This window comes from Equus asinus, chromosome 5, assembly GCF_041296235.1.
Source record: "Equus asinus isolate D_3611 breed Donkey chromosome 5, EquAss-T2T_v2, whole genome shotgun sequence".
Lineage (NCBI taxonomy): Eukaryota > Metazoa > Chordata > Mammalia > Perissodactyla > Equidae > Equus > Equus asinus.
The window spans coordinates 70,273,553-70,296,305 of record NC_091794.1 but is presented as its reverse complement, the minus strand read 5'-3'; the positions used below and the strand labels follow the sequence as shown (position 1 = coordinate 70,296,305).

Here is a 22,753-nt window from a genome sequence, read left to right as displayed (position 1 = left end):
TGAACATCCTAGAGTGTCCTTATGCAAACCTCTGCGGTACAGTAGGCTGGACACCTAACCCGTGTGGTACTAATCTTATGGGATCACCGTCATAGATGCAGTCCATCGTTGACCAAAATGTCATTACACAGCACGTGACGACAGTTTCAAATGGAAAAGCCTGGAGGCATCAAAGAGCACAGCTATCCTGAGGTGGGAGAGAGGGAACGAATGTTTTTACACCTCTAGTTTCTAAAGTGCATTGACCAGGCATATCTAATCTTTTTTAAAAAAAACTTTACGGAATTATTTCAAACACAAAAACGGTAGAACATAACAAAGCAGGCATCAGGGATGTTCAGATTTTGCCATATTCATATCAAATGTTTTTATAATAAAGTGACACAGATAAAAAAGCCCACCACCCCACCCCATCTTCTTCCTTTTCCTCTATCCCCAAAGGTCACCACTGTCCTTGAAGTTTGTGTACTTCCTTCCTGAGCATGTGGCATTATTTTGTGTTTTTAAACTTTCCAAATATTGATAGCTCACTGTACCTTTCCTTTTATAATTTGCTTTTCACTCAATTATCATCTTTTTTGGATTTAGTCTATACTGACACGTAGATCTGGTTCATCCATTTTAACTGCCGTATGGTATTCCACTGTATGAATATAGAACGTTTATTTCTCTATTCTCTTATCGATGGACATGTAGGTAGTTTTTAATCTCTGCTGTTTCAAACAGTGCAGCAATGAAAATCTTCATACACATCTGGTGCACGCATGTGTCACATACGACCTTCATCACAATTGCAGCATGTTGGAATCTGTGTACCCCTACATGACCGGGGAGAATTGCTCAATGTCTCGGAAGCTTAGTTTCCTCATCAGTAAGTCGGGGTAATAAAATAGAATGCATTTTGGTGACAGTTATGTGCTTCAAAGCAGCTGAAGAGCATTTTGCAACCTGTAAAGTGCTCCGTGATTCTTAGTTGTTTATTATTCAGGTATGTGACATTCAGGACGTGCTGAGTACCCTCCCACGCTGGGGACACAATGAACAGGCCCCATTGTGGGCCCGGGATGTGCTCACATACAAATGAGATGGTCTGAGAGGTGCAGCCACAGAAGAATGCACAAGAATCTGCCCACTAATCTAGCCTGGGGTGGCAGAGGCCAGCAAGGAGGGGCCGCTGAGCTACACCCTAGAAAGACAAGGAAGCAAAGGCCAGCGGAGGATGGTGGGTGGGAGGCTGGCCCAGGCAGAGGGGCAGCAGATGTGAAGGGACTGACCGACACAAAGGAACATGCTTGGGAGAAAGAGTTGGGGGCAAGAGGGCAGTAACATAAAGTCTGCAGAGGTAAACACAGCTGAGGGCAAGAGGGAGCCATTGAAGGATTTTAAGAAAGGGAGTGACAGCCAGATCTGCACGTTAGAAAAAGCGGCCTGAACAAGCTCTGGAGATCTGCTGTACTGAACACTGTACCTACAGTCAATAACAATGTATTGTACACTTAAAAATTTGTTAAGAGGGTAGATCTCATGTTATTACCACAATTTAAAAAAATTGGTCCGGCTGCAGTAGGGAAGGGGGTGTGGGAGGAGAGGCTGGAGACCGGAGACCAATGAGGGGAATGCCGAGGTGGTGCAGGCCAAACACGGGGAGGACTGAACTAAGGCAGCCGTGGTTTCTGACGCACACCTCCCGCGACACGTGGCGGGGGCATCATCAGGAGAGATGGGAGGGGCCAGCTGCCGGGCACCTCACCCCCAGTTCACAGAGCTCCATCCTCATGCATCCCAGCCAGGTCTCCTCCCGGGCTCCCTTATCTTCTTGGGAGGCAGAGGACCCAACACGAGCTCCCAAGTTTCCGGGTGATATGAGCCCTTTTGGCATCTCGGTGTCAAGGGCACGGCTGGGTCCTCCCCGCTGTGCCATGATAAGAGACCCCCCCAGAATCCAGACTGCACAGACCCCACAGGCAGCAGGGGAAGGAGAGGGAGACGCATTCTAGGACAGGAGGGGCTGCTGGTTATCACTGCGTGGCCTGGTCTAATATCCAGACATCGAACATCTAAAACGGGACAAAGACAAATACCAGAACTGCCCCAGACCCCCGCCACTGACTCAGTGAGTAGCGTGGCCCGGCCCTCAGCCCCTCTCCAGCGCTCCGCACTTCCCCTTTCAGGGCACTCACCCCTTTCAGAATCACAGGGTTAATTTCTGCCCTCCTTGTCGGCTGGAAGCTCCCCGACGGAGTTTACTAGAACTGCACCTGCCTTGGTCATTGTGTTTCCTTGGTGCCTAGAACAGAGCCTGGCTCGGAACAGGCCCTCCAGGAGTATCCGAGTAGAACCAACAGGATGTGCCGAGGGAGAGGAAAGGGCAGAGGAAGGTGCGCAGAGTTCAGAGGCCCTGAGAGAGGAAAAGGGTCTTGCCCACGTCACAGGTGAGGCAGTAAGAGACCCCCGATCCTGCCTGGGACTCTGACGCGGAGTGCGGGGCCTCCCACGCGTTACACTGTGCTGAAGAGGCTGAGCCACAGACCAGCGTTCCCAAAGCGTATTCCACGCAACACTGGTCTCAAAAGATTCTAGAGGGTAAAAATGTTCTCTAGTCAAACAAGCTCGGGAAACTGGGTTAAACAAAATGAAAAAAAGTTTCTTTTCCACCTGCCTTTTCAGAGCCTTTAATACGCTCACATGTCTGGTTCTTGGTGAAGGTGCATGCGGTATTCCCCACAGCTATGTACCGTGGAATTCCGCCTGTGGAACTGGGTTGGAAACCTTTGGCACCAACCCCCAACTGCTTGTCATGGTTAGTTATTGAACAGAGCACAGCAAGGAGATTTGTTGTAACTTTTTGGGCAGTGTAGGAAAACTCTTTTTCACAAATGAAAATGACTCCAAGACCCAAGATATAAATGGGATAAAAACAGAACTGCTCTGGGGTCAGCCTGGTGGCGTAGTGGGTAAGTTTGAGTGCTCTGCTTTGGCATCTCGGGGTTCATATCCCAGGTGCAGACCTACAACCCACTCATCAAGCCATGCTGTGGCAGGCGTCCCACATATAAAGTAGAGGAGGATTGGCACAGATGTTACCTCAGGGCCAATCTTCCTCACCAAAAAAATAAAAATAAAGTCTCTTACTTTAAAAAAAACACCAAAAACAGAACTGCTCTGATTGAAGGAGGGCTTGGAAATCCCATCTGGCCGTCCCTTCACTGCTGCCATGCCAGGAACCCTGGTCTCCTGGGAGCCCAGAACTCTGAGCACAGGGCTGACACTGGGAGACCTGGCTTCTAGAGCCGGCCTTGCCATGAACTATTTTACCTTGGGCAGGTCACGTAGCCTCACTGGCCTTGGTTTCCCCCTGGATATAATGACACAGCCTGGGAGACTGGACGCTTTTTGGAGGCCTGAATTTAATCTCTGATGGGGACTGTGGTTCTATGACTGTAAAATTCTCACTCTACGATTCCACGGTTCTCTGATTCTGAGATTCCAGTTCTGGGACTGCCGGAAGCCAGCCTGAGCTGGTGCCGCACACTGCAGGCCAGGCTGCGAAAAGCAGAATTCATTAACTGCAGCCGCTGCTGGAGCCGGGTTCCCAGGGGAGGGCATGCCCCATGCTGGATGGAGGGGGCGGGGTGGAGGGGAGGAGTGGGTGGATGGGAATCAGCCGCCCTCAGTGGGCAGAGCAGGGAGAGGACCCAGGTCTCCAGACTCCTGCTCTATCTTTAGATCTCCATGGCAACCGTCGCCAGGGCGCAGGAGCTGAAGGCGGGCTGGGCTGGCTGCCTGCAGGAGGGAGGGCCGTTTGCTTCCGTGCCTCTTTCACTGGAGAAAGGACTCTGGGCTGGGCTCTGGAGCCAGGGAAGGGAGACGGAGAGCAAAGCCATCCGCAGCAGGAAAGGCCTGGGGCCAATCCAAAATAAAGGTAATCTGGGGCCCTGCCTCACTCCGAGAACACGGTCAGGTCACAGGCCCCACGACCTCTCTGTTGTGTCAGGCTCACAGCACTAGAAGAACATAAGGCAAGTTCCTCCTCCAAAGAGCTCTCAGCCTCTATGCTCATTTCCTAAACACTCAGCGAGCACTTCCTCTGAGGCGGCCCTGAGGCAGGGACACACAGTCTCCAGGGAACCAGGCTTTGGAACAGGCAGGACAGGGCAGGGTCCTACAGGAGCCCCTCACAAGCCCTCTAATCTGAGGAAGCAGGAAAGCTCCCCCCGCCCCATCTCCTGCCAACTCTTATTCATCCTGAGGCTCAGCCTGGACCTGGCTTCCTCCGGGGAGTCCTCCCTGACTGCTGGGCTGCTTACTCTCCTCCCTGGGGCTCTGCAGCCCCATCCTCCCTCCACACAACAAGATGCCAGCCTGAGGGAGTCAGTAACCTCGAAGGGTAGATGCAAAAGGGAGGTGTGCAGAGGTGAAGTCATTCGCCCAAGGTCACCTGGCGAGTTAGGGCAGTCTTCCATCCACCTCGTCTGATTCCAGTCTGTGCAACTTCCTGTTTCCCAGTGGCTTTGGAAGGGAGGCCAGACCTAGAAGAGGAAGTAGGAGTCCTCGGCCAGGCCGGCACGCAGCAAGCAGCTGGCCATGTCCTTGGTAAACTCGGCTGAGCCACAGACCAATGCAAACGGCTTTCTGCGACAGGAGCTGACCAGCTCTTCAATCAGGTCCTGAGCCAGGCGGCCAAAGCGGGTCTTCTCCCGGTAACTCCAGGGAAGCTGCTCCGGGGAGCTCTCCTGGGATGATGAGAAACAGTGGGGTGACTACTGGCGGGGCCTTGGAGTTCATGCAGCCAGCCCTTCTCTGCCAAATGAGGACCCTGAGGCAGAGGGGGTGGGCAGCCAACCTTCACCTAACCCCATGAGCCAGGCACTTGCGCACGCTGGGACTCGGAGCACCCTCACAAGCCTGGGGGCCGGGGGGAGCTCTACAACAGGTGGGCACAGAGAGGAGGAGGGGTGTTCCTCGGGACATGCAACAGGCAGTGCAGGACCAGAACACGGGCCTGCTGTGTCCACTCCTCCCAGGGGCCGCTGCACCTGCCACTCTGCGGGGAACGTTTTCTCCCTGACCGTGGTCTCCCAGAATCTCTCCAAGGTTATCCGTCACCATCACTCTCAGAGCATATCTCATTTGTTCATTTGTTTTAAGGTTTCAATTAACTGGCTGACTTCAGCAGATTTTCTGAGGGTCCCTCCGTGCCTGGCACTGTGCTAGGCTCTCGGGACATGGAGCTGCTCCACACAGACCAAGTCCCAAGCCTCATCCACCAACTCGCTGTGTTACCTTGGGCAAGGTTCTTAAGCTCTCTGTGCCTCAGTTTCCACATCTGTAACATGGGTATGATGGCAGTACCAACCTCCTAAGATTGTGGTGGGGAGTAAATGAGTTAACACACACGAAATGCTCAGAACAGTGCCAGGCACAGAGAACGTGCTCAGTGAAGGGCACTGCCTTCAGCCGTCCCTGTGGCTACCACCCCACATACAGGTAAGCGTCCAGAGGGCAGGGAGCAGGTCATCCTCCTGCCTTCCTGCCCCTCCTCCCACTTCCCTGAGCAGGCTGTGGGCAGCTGAGTGTGCAGCCAGCAGCACTGCCCTCCCCTCACCCACCCCCTGGGCTGCACACTAGCCTCTGCTTCATTTCCCGGCCTTGGGCGCTGCTGCCGCTAACGTTCACCAAGCATGACCCTCTCGATGTTCCTGCCACCGAGCATCTGATGGGCCCACAGAGCCTGGCCTCGGGACCCCTGAGATCCCAGGACCTCTGGCATTAGAAGGGGAAACCCAGTTTCCTGACAGCTGCCCCCAGCCACAATGTCCACGATCGCCTGAGTGTTTAGGGACACTCTAAAGCTCCCTCAAAGAGGACACTGATGAGAAGGGCGCTCCAGAGTACAGGGCAATGAGGCTGCCCCTGAGCACGAGGACGGAGGGGAGGCCCCAGCAGGAGACCTCTACCCAGGGGGCGTAGGAAAGAGAAACACAGCTGGAGACCAGGGAAGGCAGGTGAGGGAGACAGCTGAGGGCCTCCCAGAGGGGACTGCCTGGGAAGGCTGACCTGAGTGACTGGAGGGGACGGGGAATCAGGGGAAGAGGGGGCAGGAGGCAGTTGCTTCAGCTAGAGCATGTGCCGCCTGGTGAGTCCGTGCGCAGCCTTCCTCCCACGCAGGGACAATGCGATGTGCGATGTGGTAGGGCCCCTGACAGCTGCAGTGACCTCGGGTCCAGTTCACTCCCCAGTCGATGGAGTGAGCACCTCCTCTGGGCCTGGCACTGTCCTGAGCACTGAGTAGTGTTCGATCAGACACAGATCCCTGCCTCGAGTTCACCACAGCTACAGGACATCTATGGCAGGGCCCGCTGGCTCCACAGCCGGGCTGCTGGCCCACAGACCTGATGAAGCCAGAGGGTGGAGGGCAGGCAGCAAGGCACAGTGAGTCGGCCGGGGGGGGGGTAGTCTGCAATCAGACAGCCTGGCTCAAATCCTGGGTTCAGCCATCTGGCAGCAGGGCACAGGCTGGCACCTCTGCCTCTCTGAGGGGCAGTTTCCTCATCTGCATAGTGAACATGACAATACCCGCCCTCCTAGCCAGGCACACAGTGGCAGTTCCACCAGTGGCAGGGATTATTATTAAGGCCTGGGGCAGAGAGGCCACAGCAGGCACTAGGATAGGTGCAGGGGACAGCAGAGTCTCAATCAGGGAAGGAAGGCACCACCCTGGGCTCACCTGGCTGAGCACAAAGAAGGTGCGGACGTTCCAGAAGCGGGCCTGCTCCTGGAGAAAAGTTTTCAGGTAGATGCCCTCAAAGGTCTTGAAGCAGCCAACCAGGGTGACAAAGGTCTCATCGTCCGCATTGTCTGTGATGCTCTGTAGGATGGGCACCATGGGGGCCAGGCCAGTGCCCGCAGCCAGCATGAGGAGCTCACCATACTGGGGAACAGGACAGGGGGTCTTTTCTTGGGCCTGCTTGAAGTGGATGGCACTGCCCTTCCTGCTGTCCCCCACCTGAGTTCCCCTCTACCTCCTGCAGGAAGCCATCTTCACTTGTGAAAGGTTACAGCTTGTGAGGTCTACGTAACAGAAAGCATGGGATCTGAGGGCTAAAAGGGAACATAATGGTGTAGCCCATCCTACGAGTGTCTTGATTGCGTTCTAAAGCATCACCACGGGACTCTGCTTACACATTTCTGCTGACGGGTAGCCTACTCCCTCCCAAGGCAGTCTGCTCTATTACAGGCTGACTGGCCCTGCCAGGGAGGTCTTCCCACCTCACCCTGAGCTGGAACCTGCTCCCACCAAAGGCTTGCCCACCATCCCATCCCAGCCTGCCCTCTGCTCCCTGTGTTCCAGGGCAGCGCTGCATAGACCTGAGGGCCCTGGCTCGGACCCCTGAGACTGCCCTTCTCCAGACTAAAGGAGATACCATCCATCAGCGCCTAGCACAGGGCTGGCACAGAAAAGCCATACGATCAAAGTGATCCACCCCAAGAAGGCCCGGTTCCACCGACTCCCCCTCACTGAACCCACCTCCTGGCTCTAGGACTCCGAAAGAGGGGCAGCCCTCTTTAAGGTCAGTGTCTCACTACGCAGTGAGGTAGTCACCTCCATCATTCCAGAGATTAGGCCTCTGGGAATGCAGTCTGAGTTTTCAGTCTCTTTACTGAAAGCCACTGCACACCACTCTACTGCATGAAACACTTCCTGGAGTATCAGGAGTCAGACAAATCTGGGTGTAAATCCCCAGTTGTATGATCTGGGCAAGTTCTTTCATCTCCCTGAGCCTTGGTTTCCTCACTGGTAAGAAAATAAGAGCACCTCCCCACAACAGCAGCTGTCTCAGAACTGCGTGAGGATTAAACGAGGTGGCACCAGGTGCCCGGTGAGGAGCCCAGGGCTTCAGACAACTGGAGGCCTCCCCCCCAGAGCCCTGCCGGCCCGGCCTCTGACCCGGCTCAGCGCTCACGGCCCCTGGGCGTCAGCCGGCTGAGCTCCTCCTCCTGGCCCCGTTGCTGTGCGGGCTCTCCTTCGGGGAGCCTTCCCTGCGCTGGGGCGGGTGCGGGGTCCTCCTTCGCATTCCCACAGCCCTCTGTGCCCCTCCTCACAACACTGGTCACACTACGTTGTTGTCAGGTTTGTGTGTCTGTCTCTCCATCAGACTGTGAGCTTCGGGAAGACAGGGGCCTCGTGTGGCCACCTGTGGCCCTGGGGGGACACCTGGAACGTGTGTGGAACACACGTACACAGATGCTGATGTGCCAGTTTGCAGGCTGACATGGCATCCACCTGCACAGAGGATGACTGCAGAGAGGCAAGACAGGGCCGGGAAGGGGGCCAGAGCACCCTGCGCCCTCACGGGTGAAAGCCAAGCCTCAACCACAGTTTCAGCGGCTGAACCTTTTTTTTTTTTTTTGAGGAAGATTAGCCCTGAGCTAACATCTGCTGCCAATCCTCCTCTTTTTGTTGAGGAAGAGTGGCTCTGAGCTAACATTCGTACCCATCTTCTCTACTTTTTATATGCGGGACGCCTGCCACAGCACGGCTAGCCAAGTGATGCCATGTCTGCACCAGGATCCGAACCGTCAAACCCTGAGCCACCGAAGTGGAACGTGCGAACTTAATCGCTGCGCTACTGGGCTGGCCCCACAGCGGCTGAATCTTAATGTGCGAGCCACCATCTCTTTTTCCTCACAGCCGCGCCCGAGGCGCTCCCCAGATAAGAAGAACGAGGGCTTTCAAGTGGAGTTCTGTGGACGCAGAGGAGCAGCATCTGTAGGTGCCAGGGGGCTCCACTGGAAAAGGTGGTCAAGACAATAGTCATCAGGTGTCCCCTCTAGGTCAGAGGAAACAGGGACAATTCCTAGTCCCTGCTCTCAAGGGCCTGGGGGACACAGGGACAACCTCAGCTAAAATCTAAGGCTCAGCATGGCCAGTGCTAGGAGGATGCTGTAGAAGAGTATTAACACGTGCACACCACATGTCTGTAAAACGGGGGTAGCAGTTCCTAAGGGCTGTTGTGAGGATTAAATGAGTCACTTCATGGCAAGTGCAAAAATCAGAGCCTGGCACACAGAAGGTACCACGGGTGTGCCTGACGTTATTATTATACCCACACACGTGAGTGCATGCGTGCTTGTATATACCCCCATGCGTGAAAGAGGACTTGGAAGGATACACGCCAAGGTGGTAAGACTGGTACGTATGGGTAGATGGCCCGCAGGGGCTCTTGATTATCCTCTTTTTGCCTCTATAGCTGCCGACTTTTTTGGTAATGAACATGAGCTGCATTTGTAATAAGAAAGATATCAATAAAAGCTATTTTTAAGCTAAACACAATGATTCATTCATTCTTTTCCACTTGTTTTGGTTTTGCCTTGTTTTCCTCATTACAAAGGTAATAGGTGTTCATTGTGGATAATTTGGAAAGTATAATGAAGAAAATAAAAATCACCCATAATTCTACCACCCAGAGCTACTAACATTTTGTTGCTTTTTTTCCCATATTTTTTCTGTGATTTTAACTTAATTTCCCAACTTGCTGGATATTCAGTTTTGTACCTAGTGTTTGTCACGTGATCTTATAGCATAAGCATGTAGCATCATTTACAAACATAACTTTAAAATTCAGGCTAATATTCTATCAAGCATCTGTAACTCAGTGTACTTAACTGTCTCCTGTGGTTGGATAGTCAGTTGTCTCCAATTTCTTGCTATTATAAATGAGACTGCAATGAATGTGTGCAAAACAGTCAGTATTTTGGATTCTTTCCATAGGACAGACTTCCAGAAGTGGAATTACCGGGCCAAAGGATTTGAAGGTTCTTAAGAATCCTCGTATATACTGCTTTCCAAATATGCACCAACTGATGAGAAATTAATCACTAATTCCTCCCGGGAAGGTCAGGGAAGGATGTGAAGAAGCCTGAAGATGAAGGGAAGAGCCTTTGGGCCGGCAGCAGTGGGCTCCCAGGCAGCGGGCCCTGGGGCATATTTAAGAGCGGTCTCTATTATCTGTAAACGGAAAGTGACCCTGGAAAGATACCTGAGGGTCAGATGGGATAGGGGTCCTAAAAACCATGTACACAGTCCGGGTTTTTCTAAGCAATGGCCAGGCATGCATAGTTCCGGAGCACGGGCAGGCAGTTTTGTTCTTCGTGCCTATTCCATCTCCTCCCATGTCTAACCCCAAGGATACTCTTGCAATTGAGTTTGGGCTCAGGAAGAACAGCAAAGTGAAACCCTACAGCCTAAATCATGAAAGTCGGAGTCCTGGAAGCTAAGCTGGGAGGACTTGGCGTGCTGGCACTGACCTGGTTTGGTTGATAGAAGAAGCCTCCGAACGGTCCTCGCCAGAAGGCCGTGTCTCCTGCTCTCCAGGACTCGACATACTGGGACATCAGGCCAGTTTGGTAGCACTGGGAGCAAACACAGGGAGACCTCATTGGGACAGGCACATGCCGCCAACACAAACCACATCAGCCATCAATGGGGAGCCCTCCCTGTGTGCTAACTGCTCAAGATGTGTTATCTCATTTAATCCTCCTCATTGCCCCGCAAAGCTGGTACTGTCCTTCCCAATTTTCAGATGAGGCCCAGAAGCTTACATAGAAGGTAAATGGTGAGACTGGGATGAGAATCCATAGGACCTACAACCTTAACTACCGAGGTCTCAAACCCAAATAACTACAGGGGCCACACAGGTAACAAAGCAGAGTGAAGCACTGGGTACGAGATGACTAATGGCAATTAATACTCAGTCTCAGTGTCAGGGAGTGAGTGGTGGGGACTGTGGGATACTGGTCAGTGACTACTCTTTCTAAAGGAGGAAGTCACTCTGCAGATTCCAGCACACAGTCTGTGGGGCCCATGATGCCAGATCTTCTGATTTTCCAAGAGGGGCAGGAAATCCATATTTTTATGAAAAATCTCTCACTTTTGAAATGTCAGCAATTAATTCAAAATTTTAAAACGTTGTGCAGGCCAAAACCAAATCTATTTATAGACTAGAGTCAGTTTGCAAGCCACTCATTTGCCATCTCTGCATGACCCTACACTGTCTCCTGGCTGGATGAAAAAAACGAAGGTTCCATGGGGGAAGAGCAGTCTACATTTCCTGGTGCCTCGCCACTCTGTGCCAGCCGGCACGCTGCGGCTGCAGGGGAGACAGCTGGACTTTAAGCTCCAGGAAGGCAGCCAGTGCCTGAACTGTGGGAAGGACTTAATAATTATCTGCATGAACGAATGAATTCATTAATCCAGATGCAAGTCCTCCCCTTAAGGAGCTCACAATCTAGGAAGGACCTAAGTCTCAGACATACACAAGGTAGAGACTACCTGACACCCCACAAGAGGATAAAGTGCCAGGAGAGCCCTGAGGAGGTGCAGTCACTTTCAATGGAGTGGGATTGAGGCTACTTCCTGGAGGAGGAAGCATTTGAGATGGACCTTAAAGGCTGGGGAAGATCGAATTCACCTGGGAAGGGCAGAGAGGATTCTGGGCATCAGGTATGGTATGGTCAGGGGTAGGACAGCCCAGGTCATGTTCTGGCAACAGCAGGTGGGGTCAGGGGAAGCACTGGGAGATGGGACTGGGAGGGGGTTTAGAGTGAGATTATAACGAGGCTTGAAGGCGAGACCGGGCCTTGGTTGCCAGGTATGCTTTTAAGCTCTTGCAGCCACCTCTGGCACCATCCCTGACTTCCTCAGGCACCATACACATAAAGCAAGGGAAGTCTTCAGCTCACCTGCAAGAGGTGTGGGAAGGAGGCCACAGTTCTTCTCCTAACTTGCTGGAGGTTGTGTCTCCGAGCACACCCCGCTTTCCAGCCCCAGACTTGTGGGAGGCACAAGCTGTGCCTTAGAAGCCCTAAGGCACAGATAGAACTCAAGGGGAAAGGAAGGATTCCTCTGTGTCTCCAGCACCCACACAGAGCCTGGCACTGCAAACACGCCCAATCCACACTGTTAAACCGAACTGACACTGAACTTCTGTTCTTCCACTTGAGATCATATTACCTCAGGGAACCTTGTGACAATGACATTCTCTCTCTGAGCTTCAGTTTCTTCCTCTGTAAAATGGGGATAATATGATCTTCTCTGCAGGGTGGTTATGAGGTTGAAAGAACATGCAAATAAAGGGCCAGAAGCAGTGCCTGGTGCCCAGAAGGTGCCTGAGAAATAGGGGCTCCTCCTTCCCATCTACATGGGAGGGCAAATCAAAAAGCAGTCTGCCTTCCCAATTTGCAGACATCTCCAGTTCTTCCTAGCCAGCGGCTTAGGGATAATTAAGCATCTCTCTAAAGAGAGGCTTTCCGGTAAACGAAGGAGAAAATCAGCCTTGCAGCTGGGAGAGATCCAGCTGCCCTGAAGAACTGTCTCCAGGCTCATCCTTTCAAGAGAAACACACCCGGACAAGCAGCCTGGGGAAGCAGGCCATTTGGAGAGGATTTGTGGAATCTCCCAGACAAACAGTCGCGTGGAGAAGGGATCCTGTCCAAGCTGATGTGGGAGGGAACAAACGCTCGGGCTCTGCAGGCAGGCAGGGCAGACAGGGAAGGCAGGAGCTGGAGCCAGTGCTGGGGCCGTGGAGTCAGGAGGCCGGGGCTCACCCACCAGCCGCACTTCTTACAAGCTGTGGAGCCTCGGGTCCTGCTGGGGCCTCAGTCTGCTTATCAATGAAATGGGATAATTTCTGTCCTACAAGGGAGATAAAGGATGTGAAAGCTACTCTTCAATATTGGCATTCCCTAGGATTCCATTTGGGAAATGATGATCTAGAACTATGCATTAGGTTGACCCATAGGAAACTGCTGTTTCTGTAGGTCGAAAATGTTAGCACATCAGCAACTTCATCCAGTTCAACCTAATCATTTTTTGCACGTGACTGAACCTTCATGACTTCGTATACATTTGGTGCCTACTCCTTGGGTCTCTGGGGTGTTGGTATGCAGCCCACTTCGTTCATCTCATCTCTGCCAACTTCCCTACCCACCCTGGCTGCCCCCACAAGGCAGCCCTCCTCCTGCCATTCAGACTGGAAACAGTTCCCACAAGACCCTGTTCTGTCTCACCCCTCCCTGCTTGATGATCTGTCCCCTCGGCCTGGAATGCCATTCTTTACCACTGCCAATTTGGACTCCCTCTTCAAGGCCCAACTCAAATGCCCCGGCCCCTGCCCACCTCCCCAAGAGGTGCTCTCAGGTTAGTTCGGTCCACAAGGTCCTCCATGTCCCACCTTTTCCTGTACATCCCCTTCTGACCCAGCACAAATGGCCAACAGTTCCCTGACTCGTGCCTCCTCTGCCTCTGCAGGTGCTGTTCCCAGCAGAGAGCTGCCTTCCCCGGTGGCCCCTCTGATTCCCCACTGCTTACCCTGAACATACAGTCAACCCCCCAGCTTCTGCGAGAAAGGCTCCCTGCCTTCTCTGCACCCCAGCTGCCCTGAGTTGGGCTGGGGCCTCCTGTCACGGTGCCTATCACACTGCACTGTCCTGGTCTGGTCCCCTGTCTGAGGCAGGCACCGTGTCTGACTCATCTCTGGACCCCGGTGCCCAGCACACAGTAGATGCCCCCTTTCCTCCTGGCTCAGGGCTCACTCTCCACCAACAGGTAAGAAAGTGAGAAGGAGCAGCTTTACTTTCTCAGTCTGTGCCTTCTTTTCACAAATCCGTCAGGAATATGCCCTCTGTTGGTGGTCCAGCAGCCTTCCCTTCCCCAGGAAAGGAGACGGGAGAAGGCCTCCTTCACCATCCCTGCTCTTCCCTCAACACCAGCTTTCCCCACATCAATGGGAACTGCCCCAGCCTGACCAAGCCGTCAAATGGAGGTTCCAGTCCACGGCATCTTAGAGCATCCATGTGAGTCAGCTCACCTTGATTAAAACTTCAAAGTATCCTTCTGCGTTGGCAGGGCTGATGGGCGTATAAGCTCTCTGAACTTCTAAGTCATTTACTATCCCTCTGGGAAAGAGAAGCAGTCAGTCAGGCAGTCCGCAAGTCATTCAACAAACTCTTAGAGGTACCTACTCTGTGCCAGGCTGGTGAAAATGAAGGTTGGGTCTGGTCATCCTCAGTGGTCCTCACTGAGAGGCAGGCAAGGTGGAGCAGAAAAGAAAAGAACGGGGCTCCCCACTGCCAAGTGCTGGCTGTGAGACCTGGTCATTAATCCCTCAGCTGCCCCTTCTATAAAACAGAGACCACCATGTGTGTCCCTGCTGTGTGGTTCCATTGGGATCACAGATGGGATGTGCTTCACAAAGTACCCTGATGATGTGAGCTGCTGTGAGGACATCACTGTGGATTTTCCTGACCACAGAGCGATAAAGATAAAACAACTGTGCTCAACATTTATTAAATACTTACTACCACAGGCCAGGAGCATTAGAATTGGAAGCATCCTCAAAGGAGACCTATGTCAAAGCTGACCCCATGCATGAGCCCTCTCCACAATGTCATCAACAAGGGGGCCAGGATGATAATCCTGATATGTAATAATAATAGCAGCCTTGCTGTATTAAATGCCTACTAAGCACCAAGCATATTACATGCATTATCTTATTTAATTTAAATAATAACCCAAATGAGGAAAACAAAGCTCAGAAAAGGGAAATCATTTGCCTGAGGTCACACAGCTAGAATGCACCCACAGTTCTGTCTGACTCTAGACAAGCTTCCTGACCACGACTCAGAGCTTCCAGGAGCACCTAAACATTCCTCTCTCTAGTCCTACGAGGTGCAAACCTCTCTTCTCCGAGGTTTGCAAAGATTAAAAAGGCCCCATCCTAGTGCATCAAAAGTGGGAGAGTGACAGAAATATTCAATAAATGCTTGTGAAACAAACGAGGAAGTAACAAACAGAACATATGGCGTGGCTTGGGCACAAAGAGCACCATGACACTACAGCAGAGGTGAAACTGACATGCTCTGGAGAAAGTGACACTGTCGTTAGGGGACTCTCAGGAGGCCTCCTGGAGCCAGGAATTAGAGGAGGAGCAGGCCACTGACAGGTGCAAATGGGGACACGAAGGGAAGTAATTCCAGGCTGGGGGAATAGCCTAGCACAAGCTTAGAGGTAGGACAACGCAGGTAGGCAAGTCAGGCACTGGTGAGGGGATCACGAGCCTGAAACAAGAGGCAAATACAGGAGAGGGAGAGGAAGCTGGTGGGAAAGGAAGCTGGGGCCCTGGGTTAACGTGTCACTGGGGAGGCATCGTGGAGCACCAGAAGGTGTGGGAACAGGGAGTGACAGGGTCAGCTGCGTGTGTTAGGAATGTCACTGGAGTGGCAGAGAGGGTGGAGAAGGCGAGCCTGGAGGCAGGGAGTTCTGGGCACCCCTGCTTTATGCACGGAGAGTTGCATGGGGCTGTGATCTACCCTGTGGCCCCTCCCATCCACTGAAATAGTGAGCTTTACGGTTCATCAGCCAGGCCATGGGCCAGAACGAGCTAGGCACAAACACCAGGGGTCAGTGCAAGGCAAGTGGCCAGAGTATGACCAGTAACAAGCTCTCTCTCGGTTCTCCTCGTCTGCTGGCTGCCCCTTCTGTCTCCGTTGCTGGCTCCTCCTCCTCTTGCCAATACAGATGCCAGAGTTGCCAGGGTCATCCTCTGCCCTTCCCTCTCTCTGTCCCACACATGCTCCCAAATGCCATCTAGGTATATGCCGATGATTCCCACATCCATGTCTGCAGCTCCGATCTCCCTGCTGAGCCACGGACCCACAGAGTTGAATGTCTGGCAGATACTTCCAGCTGGAGGTTCCAAAAGGTCTTGTCCCTGGGTAGGTGGGGGTGGGGATCAAGGTGGGAGGAGAACGCAAAAGGAGGCTCGGAGGAAGAAGGAAGTTCAGAGGAGTGGCTAAGAATGTAACTCAGGAGCCAGGCTGTCTGGGTGTGAATCCTGGCTCCACAATTTATTAGCTGTGTAATACTGAGCAAGTCCATTATTCTCAGTGACAATGTCCTTTCTATCAATCACATTAGGTTAATACCACAGGCTCTAGAGCCAAACTGCTTGCCTTCAAATCCTGGCTCCAATATTTCCTAACTGTGTGACCCTGGGCAAGTTACTGAACCTCTCTGACTTCAGTTTCCTCTCAGGTATGATAGTGGTACCTACCCCACAGGATCTTGTGAAGATTAGATGAGCTCATGCATATATAAGCACACAGAACTGTGCCTTGCATAGTAACTGCTATAAAAGTGTTTGCTATTATTATTCTTAGGAGAATGCCTTATCTAGTTCAATCCCAAGAACTCTCTGAGTCACACATTACTATGCCTATTTTGAGGATGATAAATGGAGGCTTAAGGGGGTGTAAGTGAGTCACCCAAGCCACAGCCAGCATATGGCAGGGCAGGGCTGCAAAGCTTCGGTCCCCCACCACCTGAGTGTACCGTAGGATGAGGTGCTGGCCTGGCCGCAGGCCAAGCTGGCTATTCCGGGGCAGTGCAAACCGGACACGGTAGGTGTCCTTAGTGAGTCTGTCCATGGCACTGATGCGGAAGGCCAAGAAGGTCTCTGGGCTCAGGTGGGAGGGGCAGCTCTGCAAGAGGAAAAGATCCAACAGCTAGAAGCCGGGGCTCAAGAGACATGCTAGCCTCCACAAGCACCCTCCCCACTTTCCCCAAGGACAGGCTGTCTCGGCTGGTACATTTTCTGTACACTAGATGGTAGTCCCACCTTATTTCCCTCTCATCTCTGATTTAAGAATGCCAGAGTACTTTACATTGAGTCCTTATTTCCCTCTCATCTCTGATTTAAGAATGCCAGAGTACTTTACATTGAATCCCCCTGCTCTTAAACCTTCCACAGCTTCCCAAAGCCCCAGGACAAAGTGCAGGCTCCTAGTGGACACCCAAGGGTCCTGTGGATGACTCCCAAGCCTCATTTTATTTCCAATGCATCAGATGCTAGACTTTTCTCCATCATCCCAAGAATACCCTGCTGCCTCCTACCTGGGAGTCTTTATTTACTCAAACTGCGCCCTCTATCTAGAATACTCACCTCCAATGTATGAACGATCTACTCATCCTTCAAAACTGCTAAAATCCAGATTTTCAAAATTTAGAAATTAATGGGATCTTAAGATTATCTAATCCAATATCCTTATTTTACATGTGGGGAAACTGAGGCCTGAGTGGTAGAGGCTTACTTGTCCAAGGTCACACCGAGAGCAGAGCCTCAAATTTACATCTTCTAAGTCTTCTTCCACTGCCCTTAACATTTTAAACCACCTGCACCTCCTCCAGGAAGCCTTGTCTGAATGCCAAGACTCACAGATCTCCCTCCTGTAAAATGCCCATACCCAATTCACTCCTGGGACCCCCCTTGCCCAGCTCAAGGCCGGCCTTTGAACTTGGGTCTGTCTGCTTCCACTAAGCACTTTTTTCTCTCTGCTGTACAGAGTGAGGAAAAGCCTCCCCAAGGAGGCACATTGCACAGGGCTGAGGCCAGGTAGCCACTGCCACCCTGGCCCTTTTGTCTAAGGGCAGCCCTACCTCACCTGTGACTCCTCTCCACCCAGCAGGCTCCTGTCCTTGCTGGCTCGGGCCGCTTCCCATCTCGCCAGATCTCGGTGATAGAGGTCGAACACACAGGGTGAGCAGCCACCGCCGCAGCACTGGGAGGGCAAGGGCTCCACGGGCCGCAGCTGCAGCCAGGCTTCCTCATCGTTATCCTCCTCTCTCTCGTACATTGTCAGTGGGTCTGGGGCAGCCTGGGAGGGACAGCTGGGTGCTCTTCCCAGAGCAGGCCTTGCTCTGTGAGGCCCCAGGCCCGGGCCTGTCCCTTTCAGTCTGGGAGAGGGAAAACAAGTGGTTACACTCTGGTCCCCTGTACTCCTCCCATTCTTCCTGAGGCCTGCAGGTACCAAGCTCTGTGTGAGCACTGGGGACAGGATGAACCAAGCTTGGCATCTGCTGTCTGGCAGAGGAGGCAGGTAGACAGGACACAACAATCATCACTGGCCACCAAGGTTTCTGACCTCTTCCCGTGCTCTGAGTGCTGGATTATGCACCTTACATAGAAAATCTCATAGAATTTAAAAGATATTTTAAATCATGAAGTAAATTTATGTACAATAATTATAAAAACTATAAAAAATAAATTAAAATGTTATAAAAGAACACCTTTGTAACTACCACGCATCAAGTAAAAAGAATCTGCCAGCGTGCCAGAAGCCACCCGTCTGTGTCCCTTCCACCAGCCTGACTTTGGCTGTAATCACTCCGTTGCTTTTCCTCAGTTTTGCCACCTTTGTCTGCAACCTTAACTGCTACGGTTCAGCTTTGCCCAGTTCCTACTTTTACAGGAACAGAGTGATATGAACGTATCCTCCTCTGTCTGGCTTCTGTCACTCACGGTTGTCAGTGAGTCACCCACCAAACTGCTGCGTCTCGTTTAATCTTTACAGCAACGAGGCTGGTACCAGAGCTGTCATTTTATGGAGGGGAAACCTGGGTCTGGAGAGATTTCCTAACTTACCCAAGGTCACGCAGCTTCTAAAATGGTGGCACTGGGATTCTAACTCCGGTCTGCCTGGCTTCAGAACACGTGGTTCCTCACGCACAGGAACACAGGAGGAGCTTGTGCTGGGCTGGGGGAGAGGTGACAAGGACCTGGATCAACGCAGCTTCAGGGAGGATGAGACGGCAGAGGTCAGCTAGAGAAATCCTGAAGAGGGAATTCAGAGGACACAGAGACTGACTAGATGTGAGGTGAGGGAGTGAGGGGGACGGAGGGGCTGACGGGACATCCAGGTGTCTGGCTTGGATCCCTGGGTGGAGAGTGGGCTCAAGAGGAGAAGTTGAGGGGCCAGCCCAGTGGTGCAGCGCTTAAGTTCGCATGTTCCACTTTGGCGGCCCAGGGTTCGCCAGTTCGGATCCCGGGTGCAGACCTATGCACCACTTGGCAAGCCATGCTGTAGTAGGCGTCCCACATATAAAGTAGAGGAAGATGGGCACGGTGTTAACTCAGGGCCAGTCTTTCTCAGCAAAAAAAGAGGATTGGCAGTAGATGTTAGCTCAGGGCTAATCTTCCTAAAAAAAAAAAAAAGGAGAAGTTGAGTTTTAGGGGAAGGAGGAGAGGAACGGGGGAAAGATGATAAGTTCAGTTTGAGGTGCCTGCGGGGCATCCCAGTGCAAAGTCAAGTTGTCAGTTGGACGAAACAGGCATAGGAACAAGAGTCTGGAGATGAAGACCTAGGTAAGACATCAAGGGTGGAGGAAGAGAACAGACATAGGCTGGAGCCGCTGTGAAGGCCTGCCTGAGTTCACCTGTTCCTGCGAGCGCTCACTGCACTGGCCCAGCGCTGCTCAGCACAGCTGCTCAAAACCTTCCAGATGAACGAATCTCTATCTTAGACCTTTTCACACCATCCGGAAATGACACGTCTTTCTCCTTCTTGAGACGGTAAGCTCCTTGAGGGCAGAGATCTGTTCTTTTAGTCACTGGGGACAGGATGAACCAAGCTTGGTGTCTGCTGCCTGGCAGAGGCAGGTAGACAGAGCACAGTGAAAGTGAAAGAGCACAGTGGATATTTAAAAGTATGTGTGTTATATAGGAAGGAAGGAAGGAAGGAAAGAAAGGAAAGGAGCTTGGTTTCAGGGCTACTAGGTAAGCACAGTCTGAAAGACAGATCAGTGAGGAAAAGTTAAATGGCTACGATTTATTTTGAGATGTTTCTGTGAGGGCAGTTTGGGATTTATCAAGGTTCTCCATATGTAGAACTTCACAGTTTATATAGACACGATCATCTCACCTGTAAGCAAACTATTCTTTTAAAATTTCACAGGCAAATCAAAGAAGGAAGACGGTGTTCCTTCCCTCTTGTCTGAGAAGAGAACTGAGGGGAATTCTGATGTCACAGAACATTATTTGACGTAAATATTCCCATAAAATGCAACTACAGTCATGTACCGCGTGACGTTTCGGTCAATGAGGGGCCGCATATAAGACAGTGGTCCCATAAGATGAGCATCATATAGCCTAGGTGTGCAGCAGGCTTCCGATCTAGGTTTGTGCAAGTACACTCTGCGATGCTCACACAAGGATGAAACCACCTAACGACGCATTTCTCAGAACGTATTGCCATCGCTAAGCGACGCCTGAGTGTACCTCTTAAGAGCTCCGGCCTTCGATTTCCTCCCATTCATTCCTGCCTCAGACACTGGGCAGGGGCTGCAGCACGAGGTACTGGGATGCACAGATGAGTGACACTCTTCCCTGCCCTGGGGGAGCTCTTGGCCTAGCGGGAGAGTCATCCGCTAAGCAGATGATAACCATGATAAGAACACATCACTTACTGGGCCAGAGACCATGCCAAGTGCTTTGCAGCGCCTCACTCAATCCTCCCAACAGCCAGATGTAGGTAGGCCATGCTCCTCCTCATTTCACAGAGGAGAAAACTGAGGCCCAGGTCAGGAAGCCAGAAGTGCTAAGGTTAGTATCCTCATCTGGACCTCCTCTGCCTCCAGCTGGTGCTCATGCTCACTCGACTTCATGCTTCTGGAAGGCAGGGGGGCAAATGTCTTCATCTCCAATTCCCAGTGCTTGGCACTGGGCTGGCACAGAGCAGGGGCCCAACTTGCTAAACTGTCCCTGAATTTTATGGGCACCCTGGAGCCTCCCAATGCCACTAATTTCATTTGTGCATAAAGTGCTAGGATCAAGGTGTGGGCCAAGTCTGTGGAAGAGCAGAGGAGCAAACCACCAACTCTGTCAGAGGACAGGGAAATAAACCCCTTTTCTTGGTTACCAATCATTTCCCAGGAGTCCTAATCTTTAAGATCTTTTCTACTTTTCCTGCTTCCCATGACCACTTACACTGGAACCTCCCACGGGCCCAGAGGATTTGATTCCAGTCTCTGCCGACACATCCATCAGGACACCCGCCACCAGCTCTGATCACACCAGTCCCCTGCTTAGCAACCTTTAACAGCTCCCCATTGCCTACTGGATAGAATCCACTCCTCTTGCCTGGTGCCCAAGGCTCTTTCTCATCAGAACTTGTCCAAATTCTCTTACCACTTACTATCATTCGTTTTAGAAGGGCAGTCCCTCTGTGTGCAATAAGTCTTTCTCTTATAAAGGAAAAGGTTTGGCTTCAGAAAACCCGTATCTGCTGCCGGTTCTATGAATTCAGGAAAGTTTAGCTGGCTGGGACCCCCTTGAGGGGAAGGGTGGTGTCTAACTCTTTCTGTATTCTACCACCAAGCACAGGCCAGGCAGGCGGAAGGCTCTGATGAGTGGAGAGTGCTCATTCAGTTTACAAATAGGGCCTGGGAGCTAGCACAGTGCCAGGCGCTGGGATACAGCAGAGGTAAGGAGAACACGGGCTCCACCTGTACAGAGCTTGCAGCCTAGCATGGTGTTACACCAGTTCAACCCATTTTTATAGTGTGTTATCTACCAGGTATGCACTAGGAGTGAATGAGGTCTGGTCTCCTCTTTACACTGATTTCTTACTCCTAAGAGTTTTGAGTGATAAAGTGAGGTTAAGTGAAAGAGCTCTGTTAATTGTAAACTGCTGTACAGCGTGAGGGTTATTCATATCAGTCTTTGCCTTATGTTTACCTTCTCCATGTTTCAATAATCCCACTTTCCCTCGTATCTTGGAAATTGGTAGAGAAGCTGGCCATGTTAGTCATGAAGGCATGCGACCAGGTCCATGCATCCTCTCAGCCTCTACCTTTTCAGTCTAAGAAGCACTGCCTTTAAGCCAGGCCTTAACACAGGTGGTGCCTCTGTCTGGATAACTCTCCTCACCCTTCAGGCCTTGTTTAAAGGTCATTTCCCCTCGGACGCCCTCCCTGAACCTCCCCCTTTCTCATTCCCTAGCAGGCACCCCGTTGGCTTCTGTCATGTATTCATTCAATGAACATATATTCTCGATGGGCCAGCCACCGTTCTAGGGGTGGGGATTCAGCAGTGAAGAAACATACACGCCTGCACTCCTGGAGCTTACCCGCGAGTTGGAGGGAGAGTCATTAAACAAGATCGAAATGGAAAACAGAGTATGTTAGCACCGAATGCTGGAGAGAGAGAGAACTGGGGAAAAAGGATAGGAAGTGTGTGTGTGTGCGCGACCGCGCGCGCGGCGCACTGGCTTTATTTACTATGTTCACTTGCTTTCTGTCTGTATCTCCCACTAAACTGTAGGCTCCACATCGCACATGTTCTATTCACCAATGCAAACCCGATGCTCAGCACCGTGCTCAACACACAGAGAGCACTGGATAAACATGGGATGAGCAAAGAGCAAGGAACACCTCCACCGCTCTCGCCTTGTTTCCAGGGGGCGGAAGGGGAAATCCCGTGGAAAAGGGAGGAAAGTAACTCACTTTGGGCGCTGGGGGCGAGGCGTGCACCAGGAGCGGTCGGGTGCAGGGCGGTGTGGACAGGGCCACGCTCAGGTTCGGGGGACGCGCGGCGGTAAAAGCGCCCGCGGCGGCGAGAAGCGGGGGAGAGGCAAGGAGCCCTGCAGCGCACCCTCTGCGGGCCGGGCGCGCTGCTGTAGGCACTTCTACCCCTACTTTCACAGCGAGCGACATGGAGCGTGGAGGCTCCCAGGGAAGTGCTCTCCGGAGCTCCAACTGCTCGGAAGCAGTCAAGGCTGCCCTGAATTCAGCTTTGAAGTCCTGGTGCTCTTCTCCCAGTTCCGTCCCAGCCCCTACACACGACCACTCACCTACACGCCTGCGCCTCCCCTCACACGAGGATCCTTCACGTTCCCTCCCTCCCGGGGAGGCGGAGAAGGT

The 22,753-nt window shown here is 52.2% G+C and overlaps 1 protein-coding gene across 6 annotated transcripts; it reads right to left on the bottom strand.

Annotated features, from left to right (window-relative positions):
• Positions 1-347: 347 nt before the first annotated feature.
• On the bottom strand, positions 348-22,748 carry CYB5RL (cytochrome b5 reductase like). 6 transcript variants are annotated; one of them, XM_014844358.3, is made up of 8 exons: positions 22,684-22,748; positions 18,480-19,033; positions 17,500-17,791; positions 16,391-16,539; positions 13,869-13,956; positions 10,309-10,413; positions 6,728-6,931; positions 650-4,733 (listed from the first exon to the last, which is right to left on the bottom strand). In XM_014844358.3, the coding sequence occupies exons 3-8, from the start codon at positions 17,689-17,691 to the stop codon at positions 4,530-4,532; spliced, it is 942 nt and encodes a 313-aa protein (XP_014699844.1). In that variant the 5' UTR covers positions 17,692-17,791; positions 18,480-19,033; positions 22,684-22,748; the 3' UTR covers positions 650-4,529. The 6 variants fall into 6 exon arrangements, with proteins under 6 accessions (XP_070365952.1, XP_014699844.1, XP_070365951.1 ...); XM_070509850.1 differs by having other exon boundaries at positions 18,480-18,591; positions 22,684-22,737; XM_070509849.1 differs by having other exon boundaries at positions 22,337-22,695.
• Positions 22,749-22,753: the final 5 nt, after the last annotated feature.

Excerpts from the sequence above, each read along its gene's own strand:
- CYB5RL (XM_014844358.3), bottom strand. The coding sequence starts at position 17,691 with ATGTACGAGAGAGAGGAGGATAACGATGAGGAAGCCTGGCTGCAGCTG. Across the intron at positions 6,932-10,308 it reads TCTTCTATCAACCAAACCAG|TATGGTGAGCTCCTCATGCT; the intron begins GTCAGTGCCAGC and ends CCTGTTCCCCAG. Across the intron at positions 4,734-6,727 it reads CCTTCTTTGTGCTCAGCCAG|GAGAGCTCCCCGGAGCAGCT; the intron begins GTGAGCCCAGGG and ends TCATCATCCCAG.